We start from the raw sequence: 14,196 nt of genomic DNA on the forward strand, positions 1-14,196 counted from the left end.
AGGAAGGATCCTCGGAAGCCAGAATTTCGAGGATCCTCGGAAGCCAGAATCGCGAGGATGCCATGTCATCGACGTCCGTCGAAGGACTGTTCCTATGTCGAGGATCCTCGAAATTTCAGCCAAGGACTGAGTCCTTCGTTCGAGAAATATCCCATATACAGGAAAGGATGCATATGTGTATCGTTCGCACGCTGAAATCACCCACAATCCTATGGCCGCAGCACCAAAAGCACACCTTTCAACCATGCAATGACGTGCACTTGCTAGCCTATTCCATTTAACGTGTTCTCCGAATGTTTAAGAGGAGCCTCGCCTAGCCTCTAAAGGAAGTGACTTGTAAGGACTAGTCCTGCCAAGGAAGTATCATTGACATTGAGAAACGGCTATTATTCAGGCAAGTTCATGGTGTCATAGGGAACTGCTAACTCCTCCAACTGTCAGCTATGTTTTAGAATAAATCGAAGACTACTCTAGATCAGAGAAGTGAAATAAAAAGAAGCCAAATACTATATTTTTCTCATTAAATTATATTTATTATTATTCCACATAACAATACTGAAGTCGGTCACACCCTCTTCCAGTTCAGACAGACAATAAACCATCTTTAAAAGCAAGCTGATGGTTTAGGAATCCTACGCACCTTGCATTGTTTGCATATAGGGAAGTATGGGGATTGATTGTGTCAGCAAACTTCAACAAACTTGATTGCAGTTTTTTAACAGTTAACCTTATTATAACAATAAGTACATTCACATTCACAGTGTGAGGCGTTTTAATGGCACTGAATAGGATTTGTATTTACCGTTTGAGGAAAATGAGTGAAACACTTGCAGAAACATTCACACAAATCAAAGTAACTTTTTAAATAGAAAACGTAAATATGCGAACAGAAATCACCCAATCAGTGTTTGCGATCTCATAAATAAGCAAATAATTATGTTTTTAAATACAGCATGAAATAATAAACTCTAAACACACAGGAATCATTATTAACCCAGGATGAAGTATAAACTCTGCAAAGGAAGATAACCCAAATGTATTTATTTAAATATACAGGAGATTGTCCAAGTTCACAATTTAAAATAGAAAACATTTAAATAGCTTTATATACCAAAGAGCAGACCAAAGGTAAGAAAACATTCATAGCCTCCCTCCTCGCCAATCAACTATTAAATAATACAGTACATTCAAATCAGTAACAGAAGAACCTCTGTTATAAGCAGGGCTGTAGGTGCAGTGTTAGCGCCCCCTGGCAGTGGAGCTTCAGCAAGTTGAGAAACTCTTTTGGCATTGCGTGAACGCCACGTTTAGGTCCTACATTGTCAAAATAGTGATGTGGAATTTCCTGCTGCTCCAGATTAGTGTCAAATGGCCAGAATCCATAAACGTGCACGTGATCACACACCTCTAGTGCCACATTAATTAACATGAACCCGGTGGAGAGACGAACGGCTTTCAGGCCCTGCCTCTTCCAGAAACCATCCAGGTTCTTCAGGTAACTGGAGGAAAAGAAGACCATCTCTTCTTGAGGTATAATTGACCGAAGTACTTTGAGCGTATTGACGCATAGCTGAGTGTAGGCTGCATATGCAAAGGCTGGAACGATGATTGACGAGTTACCATACACACTCACACGCTCCACTAATGGACCTGGATTAGACATCAACTTTTTATAGCTGTAGAGAAACACAAAAGAGACACATTCACAATCATCTTAAACAATAGTTGATCTGTTTCACACATTTAAACAGTTTTGATTAAAATCACATTTATTTTCTTTTAATTCATATTTTAAATTCATGTATCTTTGATTTTTTTGTATCTCTTATTTCTACATACTTTTGTCTCTTATACATTGTTTTCTCATTTATATGTAAAGCACTTTGAATGACCTCTGTGTATGAAATGTGCTATACAAATAAACTTGCCTTGCTTAGCGATACATTGATATCTCAATTGAACAGTATGATATAATAAATATTTAAATAAAATCACAGTTAAATGCATATGTAGTTTGCTAGGAAAAGCCTTCAAGCTAAGATGATTTAAAGATATTACATTTATGTTAAAGGTAAAAATTGTATTGGGTGTCAGTGTTTTGTTTAATTTCCATCTCATCAAACATAAGTTATCCATTTTGTAATCAAGTCTGTCAATCTTATGAAGGTAAAGTTGTTCACAAAGGGCGCATGCTCTTCGATTCTATTTGCACAGTTTTTTTAATGTTGGTCTGTGTACACATGCGGACAGTCGACAAGGTTGTGTTTAGCGCTTTAATTAAGCAAAGTAACGTTCCTGAGTCAACATCTTATGTCGGTGTTAAAAGAATACATCCTGCCATAGAAATGGAACCATAACCTACAACTTACAGTAGAAGGAAATAAAAGGTGCATATAAAAGCTATACAACCCCGTAAAGCAGTCCTAGGCCATCAGCACTAAACCTAACCCTAAAATCTGATGACTGTCAGTAATGTTTTTTTTTTAAGGATCAATAAGGATGTTGACCCAGGAACATGTGGAGCTCGGCAGTATAAGGGCGTGTGTTGATTTATTTGGTGCATCTGCTTCAAATGTGATCTCTTCTGATAACTGAGTTTAACATATATCAGTACTATTAGATGGAACAACTAGTAAAATCATCACTGAAATCAAAGCGAATAATATTTCAAATTCACCTAAAGGGTTAGATCAAAATGAAATGATTTTCTCATTAATTACTCACCCTCATGTCGTTCCACAACTGTGAGAACACAAATTCATTTATTTTTTATGAAATCAGAGAGCTTCAACTAGGACCTAATCAGGACCTTGAAAGGCAGTAAAGAGGTTGTAAAAATAGTCTGTGTGACTACAGCAGTTCAATCTTTATCTTGTGAAGCGTTTTTATGCTCAAAAAGTTCCAAAAATAAAAAAGTCACATGCATTTGTTAAACACTGGTGTCGTGTGTCAACCATATATATAAATAATTAATGTTTGTTCTGCGGATGCATATATCATTGGCTGACATACAACGCAGGTGTTTAAATGCATGTGCTGTTTTCGTGATTACACATCAGAGACTGACTTTATGAGCACAAAAACTAATCTTGTCGCTTCATGAAATGAAGATTGAACTGCTGTAGTCACACAGACTATTTTAACAATGTCTTTACTGCCTTTCTAGGTCCAGAAAGTTGATTTGAAAGATAGAGTTGGGGTACTCGAACTTGGACTCGAGTCCAATTTTGAATAAACTCGGACTTGTCATGCACTCGGGTGAATTTGTACTCGGACTTGACACGGACTTGGACATTTTGGACTCTGAAAATATCCCGAGTACAGTCGAGTCCACGTCATGTGTAACAATAAACCAGCATAAACTTGAGATGAGAAATTAATTAATGTCTCAGTGTCTCGTACACACTGCAAACTTTCGGGAGTGACAACCGCATTTAAATGCGGGAGTGAATCCCCAAAATGTTCGTTTCATGTCTGTACGGAACAAGACTCACTCCCGAAAATGTGATGATTGACACAGAAATAACCATAGCAACGTTCTGCCGTCTCGCGTGCTTTTAACTCACAGCTTTGACCAAAATAATCTAACAGCATTGTGTTTTGCAATAAACCTCCGTCTTGGCGTTGTGTTTGTACGCTTCTTTTGTGAGGCTGCTTCACAGCGCACGGTCTTGCAGTGTTGCCAGGTCCTCTGCTTTTTTGTACGTAAATATCGTTTTGGCGCTTAACCGTTTGGCTTTTGGCTCATGAAGCGATCAAGTTTATGGTGTTAATAAAGTTTGAAGGTGCCAGTCACAATATTTTTATCTTTGAAGTAAAGCATTTCGATTTATTTCGGTTTATTATTGGATTTTTCTTGTTCGCTGTTTTTTTAGTGCAAGCTTAGGCAACACTAGTCAGCAAACCTCGTGCCTCTGTCATTTTCTGAACAGAAGACTTTTTTCCCCTTCTAGGATTTTATTTTTTTAGAAGAGAGATCTGTTTATGATGCATGCTTAAACACTTGATTAACTATTAGATAGTCCGTTATTTTACTGCAACACACTGGCAGGCAGCAGCCAGTCGCATCATATGTGCAGACAAACACACACATCAATGCATGGCTAGCACGATGTCCTCAAAGTCAGCAATAATTTGTTTTGCTTACGAAAATCATAGAGAATTTATTTGCAAGACATCTGGTAAAAAGAAGATACCTCTATATCCCTTTCTCTTTTTTATCAGTTTTGATAGGAAACTAGTTGACAAAAAAATAAAAATGTTCAATGGCAATGACAAGATGCAATAGAGGTATTTTTATTACATTTTTATATTGCCATTGGTTTAATGGGTTGAAAGGTTAAAGTACTAATAGAAAGTAACAATTTACAATACAAATTTTGTATCTTTTTCAATTTAATTACTTTCTGGACTTGGGTGGACTCGACTTGGACTCGGCCTTTAAGAACTTGGACTTGAGTCCAACTCGGGCCCTTTTGGACTCGGACTTGGACTCGGACTTGATGTTTAAGGACTTGGTCTTGACTCATACTCGACAAAGGTGGACTCGAACCCAACTCTATTGAAAGAATTGCTGTCTATGGGGGCTAAGAAAGTATTTCATCAAAAATAAATTAATTTGTGTTCTTACAGGTGTGGAACGACATAAGGATGAGTAATTAATGACAACATTTTTATTGTGGGGTGAACTAACCCTTTAATATTTAACAATTAGCATCAAATGCAGCCTGCAGTTCTATGGAGTTTGCATTGCACATTTTTAAAATGGGTCAAAACAGAAAATTGTTCTGTGTCTGTTGGTAACATGGCCAAATAATTATTAACCTCACCTGCATGTTAAACGTTTTAATTTTTAAAGAACTAGCACATTACAGGGTCCCCACTATTTCATAAACACCAGATTCAAGGACTTTTTCCAAGAACAATTTGTGCCAATTCCAAACTGTTTTTGTGCCCTTGAAGGCTGCTTCAGGAAGGGGGCAATACTTGTAGGGGCTTATCAAATGAAAGTGAAAATCTGAATTCTTTTACATAGGGACCTTCCAGAAGTCAGGTGATCATAAAGATACATACCTGCCACATTAAGCGCTTTGGCTCATTGCTGTGACAGGTCAATAGCACAACCATACTGGGGAGGTTGGCATATAAACACATACAAGTAGGAAAATCTGTTAAATGACACAATGACTTAGTAGCAAAGTCCTCTAAGTGCACGGAAGATAAATTGGATGAACTAGATTACCTGGTAAAAGAAGGTTTACTGAATATAATAGGATATTGTTAGATTTTTTGGATGGTTATTGCTTCTCTGGGATGTAAGGTATTTTCATTTACAGGGTGTAGTCACTGATTCGGCTGAATCCAGAATGTCTTTATTTGACCACCCGTGTAAAAATTCCCAGCCGAATTACCTGTTTTTTTTTTTTTACAAATACCAAGGTCATGCGGTAATTGAAATGCTGTTTAAATCCACATATGAGTTTATTAAAGGGGATCAATGCAAAAGTCATTGTGCACATATTTTTAGACCACTGAATAGCACCGTAGGGTCACGAGTAAAAACTCTTAAAATTGGCCTCCACATCAGGGTGGAGAATTCGGAGGCTGTCGCCTTCATAAAATTTCGAGCAGCCTCCAACTGTAGACATGTGTTTTTGTTATGCGCATTTACAGAAAACAAAAATAATCGTTTGAATTATCATTAGTAACTGCTGTTATTGGATTCTTACCGTGTGAGCTGACTAGGATTAATGGTGAGTAAATCAGTCTTTAGCCCTACATCACTGTCATTAATGGGAGCCATGTTAAACCTGCAGAAACAGAAAAAGACAGGAGGTTAAAGGAATACTACGATTTCCACAAAATATAATTTCTGTGTAAATTTACAAGCCTCCAAACTGATTTGACTTCCAGATTTGATGGGATTACACTATGTTTAGGGTACTTTGGCATTATTTTTCATACAGGTATATTGCATTTTCTTTAATTTTTTTAAAGAGTCGAAAGCATTGTTTTCCATCATGACAAAACTTTGCAATTTTGAAATTCTGAAAAACCTACCTTTTAAACTCTGCATAGAACATTTATATGATTTGCAAGACAGTTGTTATGTAGCACCTAGAGACACCCGTGACAAAAAGTTACCAAAGTCTTTTTGATAGACCAAACTATTCTCAAAATCGTGGTGTTTTTCCATTAAACTATCACAATCAAAACGTATTCCTTGCAGAATCTCCAAAATGGTAGTATTCAAGAATTGACGTATTACGCAGATTTCATAAGAAAAAGTTTTTTGAAGAAAACCTAGGATTTTTCTCAATATAAATTGACTTCAAACTGACACCCAACAGAGACATAAGAACACATTTATCTAGCGAAACAATCTTCATTTTCACATGGGTGATGTAGAAACTTATAAACCAATAGAACCTGCAATTCCCTTCGGAGCAGAGGAATCGAGGAGGTGAACACCTTTCTTAGAAACTCGAGAGGAAATCAGCCACATGGCTGAATGGCATTCCGTAAAAGGTGTACAAGCAGCATGAAATGCTTAGGAGATGTCTTTGGAAGCTGCTGAGATTGGCATGGAAGAAGAACTTCCTTACTGATAGTTGGTTGGTCGCAGAGGGATGCTTCATAACAAAAGATCCCTTCATTCCACAGGGATCAAGGAATTCCATACCATCTTACTCCTCAATATTGAAGGCAATTTTTTTTCTTGGGATCCTGGCACGTCTGTCCAAATGGGGGAATTCCAGGGGTAACAGGGTGTCTTGAGCACACCAAGATTATTGAAGACACATAGAAGAACCATGGGGAATTGGCAGTTCTGTGGCTGGATTTAACAAATGAGTATGGGACAATACATCAAAAGCTGGTGGATCTGACGTTGAAGACCTATCATGTGCTATTATGACAACTTCAGCATATGATTCACCTATGGAGACTTTACCACTGAATGGCAGAGGCTAAAGGGACACATTGTCATCGGCTGCATAATCTCAGTGAACTTGTTTTTCGCTGCAATTAACTTTTATTAAATCAGTGGAGAAAATGTGCTGAGGCGCAGTGTTGCCAAGTGGCATCCAGCAGGTACCTATAAAAGCATTTATGGATGACCTCACCATTACTGCAAAATCAATGCATGAAGGAAGGTGGATCTTGGAGAATCTGGTTAAGCTTATTGACTGGGCACCAGTGGCAGCTGTTGCTAAAAATGTTTGGGGGGCGCACACAATTTCAAAATCAAACTTTTACTGTAGTAATGCAGGACTGTAAATAGCCATTTATCAGGTGATGAATATTATTACTGCTTAGCTAAAATGCTGAAAATGTTACTGTTGGAGTCAACTAAAGCATGAAATAAATGTACTTCATGCTAATGTAAATGTATATTGTAAATTTGAGTATAATGTGAGTTTAAATCAGTAATGAACTAATCAAAGTATTCATTAACACACACACACACACACACCAGATGAGTCATGTTTTTGATGAACGACGTTGTAAAAATCCCATACAAGTGAAAATGTGTTTATTTATTTGTGAGAACAGATAAAAAAAGAGTGTGCACCAGAAGTCCAGAAACCAAGTATTGAGGAAGGGATGTATCAGTTCTGTTTTGGGATAAAAATTACATCATTCCAACAGTCCAAGAGAGACCACTGAAGAGTTTGTGAAAGTGGTAGAGGATAGAATTCAATGACAAGCAGAATGTGAGGGAGATGAGATTCGATGTCAGATCACAGCCGATGTCAGATTCGGCTCATATTGAAAGGTAGTAAAGACGATAACGCCTTTCAGTATTGCATTGTGAGCTAATCTTCAAAACATGGTAAAGAGCATCACATTTCAGGCTGACGTCAGAGGTATCCAGGCCAATCACAACGCACTGGTAAGCTGGCCAATCGGGGACACAGCGCTTTCAGATCAATGAGCTTTGTAACAAATCAGAGCATTTGAGGAAGGCAGGGCATAAAGGAGCAACAATAATGTAAGGTATGTGGAAAATAGTGTGTCTTTTTAACCACAAACCAAGCAAACCTATTGTATTATACCAAATACACAAAATAACGTTGTTTTTTAGCAACGAAATATGTGCTCTTTAGGTTAAAAAAGATTGCAAATTGCAGCTTGTTCTGTATTTAGTATAGCCCTGAATAAGTTATTAAGAACATGCTAACATAGAAGTCACAGATGAATACAATAATAACCCAGTTCAAAAGTTTACCTACACTTCATTTTTAACACTTTGATGTTACCTGGATGATCAATGACTGTTTTTATATTTTGTGAAAGTTCTTATGTTAGGTTATACATTCTTTAATGGCTCAGATCAAGCAAGAAACTCTTACAACTATTGCAAAACCCACATAGTATCTGCTCTACAGAAGAGATGTGTCCTTTAATACCTGATAACATAGTCTGCAGAGTCGATCTCTTTTCCACAGCTACTGTTCTTCAGAATCCCTCCACTCCCAACCACAGCACAGTGACTAAGAGGACGTCCACTCCAGGGAAAATCCTTTAAAGACAAAAGTTTACTAGCCTTTACAAGCCATTTTATGCACCTGTACATTTTACAATATGATTGCTTTGGTCGTTTGTCCATTTCACCAAATACGACCAATAGATGCATTCACTAAATTAGCGCCTCTACTGGCAGCAGGTAACTTAATATCATAGGCTATAAAATTATATTTTGGGGTATCATTTTGCTATGATGACATGTACTGGGATAAGATTTTCAATTTAAATAGTATTTTATTACATATTACACTATTCAGGCATTTAGGGCAAATAACGAACCCCTTTATTTATTATATGATATGAACACAGCATACAAAACAGTCACAACTTTTTAAAAATGTACTTAAAATATTCCAAGTGTACTGAGTTCAAACTTCATTTCTTCATTTATTTGAAGAAAAGATGCAAAAGTGATGACAATTCGTTGTAAATATCAGATCCGTAATTATTCAAAAACTGCTGCCAAAAGAAGCAATGATACGTTATCTATGATTGTGAAAAGGCATTGGCTCTCGTGTGCCTTGTGACCGATTGCATCATTACGTTAGCTAAGAATGTGAAACGCTATTGGCTCTTGTGACCGACTACGTCATGCTGGTTTATGTTTGAATGAGATCTGACTGTGCGTTTTAATCATGGAGTTCTTCATATAAAGTAATCGTATGGCTTCAGTTTGCAAGGTTTGCAACGGGAATGGTTTGTAATACTTTTTTATGCAATAAATACCTGACTGTACTTTTACTTGTGTTGTATTTTATATAGTTGAGAAGTGAACCTTTTTAAAATGCCGCTCCAGATTTCCTTTGTTTGCCAAAGCCACCATTGCATTACAGATCAAACAAACAGGCTTTGAATGAGAATAAACAAAAAAATAATCTTCCTCCCATTAGGGTGAAAGTGGTATGTCTTGGCTCGTTTACCCTCAGCCATGTTAACGTTTAGGGGCGTTTAACCGCTGTTCGCTGTCATGCATGTCACGCTCGAGCGTGTAGGTTAAACGTGACCTAGTTTTTTCTTTTTCTCTTTTTTTAAATACTTTTTATGGATGTGTTGGCAAGGATTCATGATATAGGCTGTAGTGTACATTTAATAAAAAGTATAACACACACCCCTCACGCTCGACTTGGAATCAATCCGCCGTCTACCAGTTGACCGCGATCGACTGGTTGGGCAATCTTGGTTTAGGGTAAGGTTGAGGGTGGGGTTAGATGCTCCAAAATATCTTTAAAACCATAAATGTTTATAAAACTATTTCTACATTTACAAATTCATAAAATTAAATGTGTCTAATCTGATGTATAATGCAAAAACCTTAAACCTTAACAACAGGTTGTATAAGCTACTGCCGCTAGAGGACACTAATCCCTTAATACGTCACTTTACGTCATAATAAGGTGCTTTCACATTTTAGGACAGTTTCCAAATACTAGTATAAACTAGTGATGATAGAAAATAATCATGAGATAGAAATTAATTTGTTTATTTAACAATGAGAATATTTTCAACCCACTCACCTGCAAAGTTTAGGAGCAGGGTTAAATAGCTCCAAATTTAAATATTTTAATTATTAAATGAACTGAAATAATCGTCCCTTGTCAAAAATATAAAAATGTCACTTGTACCTCAGGAAGCATGTTGTGAAGTTCCTCGTTTATTTGATATTTCAGTTTTGAGCTCGTCTCATATGGAACACTTTGATTGACAGCTGTGTTCTGCTTTGTGTAGTATAAAACACCTGTTGCATTACAACAGGTGCGCAGTCTTACTCTGTAAAAAGAGTTAAAAAGAGTAAGATGATGTAGAAAATGTAAACGCATTCATTTGGATGGGGTATATTGTATTAATTTTGTAATGTACAGTTATGTTCAAAATTTACTATATTGTTTCTATCTATATAATATAACTTATTAGTTTATTAGTTTATCTTAGGAATACTTTACCTTGACAGTTATTAAATAATAATACTAAGCGAAACGATTTATTACTAGTAACACCCACTGTTAGCATATAGCCTGCTAGCATCACCAAACGGTGCCGGCTACAGTTAGCATTTGCTTTACTGTACATCTGCCTTCTTTGTCGAGCTAAGGGCAAATTTATCCGATGTATGCCACTTCACCCTGGCTCCAGCCGCCCGCAAGCAATCGAGGCATGCAGCGAGCGAGTCCCCCACGTGATGCAGCTTCACGGACTGCGTTCGGGTGAACGCAGTCCGAAAACATTCGGGTGAACGGAGATGCAATCTCCCAGCATGAAAGCGGTAAGACTCTGCTTGTTATTGTAAACTGCATTTCATGCCACATGTATAGTTTAGCCTTCCCCGCCAGCAAACAGGGTTTTACATGCACTAAGTGTAAAGAATTAGTATGGCTGACGGAGAGGGTTGCAGAACTAGAAGCGTGCATCCAAACGCTAGTTGAGGATAGTAAGTCCACTAATTTTAAATGTTACAAACATCAAGGCAAGAGTCAAGACAGCTGACTAACTGGATGACTGTCAGGTGGCATAGTCGTATCTGTCACCCACAAAACGCTCCTGTGGTTCTATCCAACAGATTCTCCCCCATCAGCAGCATACCAGCTGAGACGTCTGTTAAAAGTGCCCTGGTTATTGGTGATTCTATTCTCAGGAATGTGAACATTGAGGCACCTGCCATAATAGGCGAATGTATACCGGGAGCCAGAGCATCTGACATTAGATCCTAGTGCTGGCTAATGCTAAGCGTGTGTTTTCTAAGATTGTTATTCAAAGCGGCATGAATAGCACCAGACTCCGCCAGTCGAAGATCATCAAAGATACTTGTGAAATACTTGTAAGATACATGTGAAATTGCAAAAACAATGTCAGACAATGAAACATGCTCTGGTCCCCTCCCCGCCTACCGCCATCTTCCACGGTTAATACCTTAGGTGTGGTGTTCGACAGCAATTTATCCTTCGATAGTCATATCTCCAACGTCTGCCGAACACCATTCTTCCATCTTAGAAATATCTTAAAAGTATGCCATATGCTGTCTGCTTTAGATGCAGAGAAGTTTGTCCATGCTTGTATGACCTCTGTAACAGACTATTGTAACTCGTTACTCGGGGGATGCCATGCAAATCAGGTAAACAAGCTTCAGCTAGTTCAAAACGCTGCTGCAAGGGTGTTTACTCAATCTAAGAAGTATGACCACATAAGCCCAATTCTGGCATCTTTACACTGCCTACCAGTTAAATATCGCATACAATTTAAAATATCACTAATCACCTACAAAGCCTTAAATGGCCTAGCACCCTCATATCTTAGAGAATTACTATCAGAATACAATCCATCACGCACACTGCGGTCTCAAAATTATGGTCATTTGATTATCCCTAGAATATCAACGGTGCCTAAAGGTGGTAGATCCTTTTCCTACTTAGCCCCTAAGCTCTGGAATGATTTACCAACCGATGTCCAAGAATCAGACACAGTCAATAACTTTAAATCTAGACTTAAGACTTTTCTCTTTAACAAAGCTTTCATATAATTTGTCTAGTAAAGGTACTTATCTTGCAATAGTTAGTTTGTACGGAACAAAGCACTCACATAATTTATCTGGGTAATCAGAGGCGGTCTTAACATAGAGGCATAGGGGGCTCCCAACCAACCTAATAAATAAATAAAAACCTTATCATCATGAACACTTCAAAATTAATTTCGGTAAATAGTTTGCCACTGAACCTGCATTAACGATGACAGTGGGGCCTCTGGCCTTAGTCAAACGGGTTGGCACATATGGTCGGGTTGCGATTTTGGCGTGTTCTTGTGGTCTTGTGAATAGTGTGCCATACAGAAATGTTTGCCACTGAACCTGTATTAACGACGACAGTGGGGCTTCTGGCCTTAGTCAAACGGGTTGGCGTGTTTCATTCTCTTTTAAAGATCAGATGGGGGCCCCATAGATACCTTCGCTTTGGGCCCCAAATTTGCTAAATCCTCAACTGTGGGTAACATACTTATGCCGCAATAGTTAGCCTGTCTGAAACCAAGCTGATTTAAACCACATCTCTGTGTGACACTTGCATTTTGTTTCTCTCTCCCTGTCTCGTCCTCGACCCCCGAGGACAATGAGACAAACAGACCCAGTTCCGGTAAATGTGAAATTCAGCACACCTCTGATCTACTGGTCGTCCTTCAACGTGATACCCAGCTAATGCCTGACCAATGACCACCGGCAGAACCCGCTTAATCTCCTTATGTTTCATGTATTTTCTGTAGTCTGTCAGTAAAAAGGGCTCTAGTAAACAAGCCAAGTAAACAGGGTGACAGTGGCAAGAAACCAAAACTCCAATTGTATAAAATGAGAAAAAACCTTTTGAGAAACAGGCTCAGCCGGGAGAGAGACAGTTCTCTGACACATTTACAGCTGCAATCCATAACCTTTTTGTTGCCTTGTCATGCTGGCAAGCCAAACACTAGAGACATTGATCATGGTCGTCCAATGTGACATTGAGATACAACGGCCACACCCAACAACACAGAGGTGAAAGTAGAAAAAGTTTGAATAAGTGGCTGAATGCCATCTTTTATACCCAGAAAACCAGGGCGGAGATTGGTATGCATATTTCACTCGTCAAATTCTCTTTGGCCTTTTATTAAAAAATCAGAGTTGATTGGGCCTCCTAAAAGCGAAGCCCTAGGCTTACTACATCAACACAATGTCATGTGCGTGACAGAAAGGAAACAATTTACCTAAACAGTTTATGTGTAATACATCAATAAAACTTCATATTTTGAGTATTTATTAAGGTAAATGTGATTTCTTGTGTATATGTGGTACATACCTGTTTAGTTCTTTCTGGGTGATATTGGACATTGGTGGACACCTCATCAATGCTGAGAGGCCCTCTGTGAGGTTCTTGATTTCAGTACTGAGACAGAAAGAAAGAAGTTTATTACCTGTTTTTTGTTTCTTTTGGGAATATTTTTTTCATGCACTTGTATAGACCTGTTGTAAAGCAAGGCGTTAGCAGTGCAAAAGGTCACGAGTTCGAACCCATGGAACATACACAGATAAAAACTGTATACCTTGTAATTGAAATGAACTTTTTCACTTACCAACCATTTGGCAACTACATTTTTTTTGTTACCGGCCATTCAGAAATTCTACTAGGATTTATCTATAAACATTTATTAAAGTGCCCATCTTATGACTGCTTTTCCACAAGTTAAATAGGTGTGTGAGTTCCATAAAGCATGTTTCAAAAGTTGTTTGCACAAAATAGCTTGTAGGAAAAGATTGTTACCCATCTCTAGGAGCCTCTGTTTCAGGGCATTTAAGATTGTGCCGTTTTGAGCTAGTCATTACATATTTATGAGCTGCTGCTCCTTTGATCACGCCCCACTACTAACGTCATGTGCGCGTGCATAGTGATATCGTGAGCAGTACAGACCATACTGTGTTATTATTTTATATATTATTATTAACGGTTTATGTTGCCAACAGACAAATCATGCAGAAAAGTATCACTAAAAAGTACACTACAGGAGAAGAAACTCATGACACACAATGATTCCAGAGTAATTTGTGATGTAGCAGTCTTAACAATACACTCGTTTTCCCTGGACAATGCTAACATATTCCTTTTATAAACCTTTTCGCAAATTACAGAAATTAAGACCCGGCGGGAGATGTATACTGCT

General features: G+C 38.0%; 1 protein-coding gene across 1 annotated transcript in view; it reads right to left on the reverse strand.

The window, feature by feature from the left end:
* Positions 1-511: 511 nt before the first annotated feature.
* LOC129430997 (alpha-2,8-sialyltransferase 8E) overlaps positions 512-14,196 on the reverse strand; it is a 59,274-nt gene continuing 45,589 nt past the window's right edge. Inside the window, exons 3-7 of the mRNA XM_055188672.2 lie at positions 13,338-13,424; positions 10,152-10,296; positions 8,412-8,524; positions 5,730-5,810; positions 512-1,676 (exon numbers count right to left, since the gene is read on the reverse strand). Coding sequence (XP_055044647.1) covers positions 1,214-1,676; positions 5,730-5,810; positions 8,412-8,524; positions 10,152-10,296; positions 13,338-13,424 — 889 coding nt within the window. The 3' untranslated portion in view covers positions 512-1,213. The remainder of the gene's footprint in view (positions 1,677-5,729; positions 5,811-8,411; positions 8,525-10,151; positions 10,297-13,337; positions 13,425-14,196) is intronic.

The sequence above is a fragment of the Misgurnus anguillicaudatus genome, chromosome 13, assembly GCF_027580225.2.
Source record: "Misgurnus anguillicaudatus chromosome 13, ASM2758022v2, whole genome shotgun sequence".
In the NCBI taxonomy this organism is placed as follows: Eukaryota; Metazoa; Chordata; class Actinopteri; order Cypriniformes; family Cobitidae; genus Misgurnus; species Misgurnus anguillicaudatus.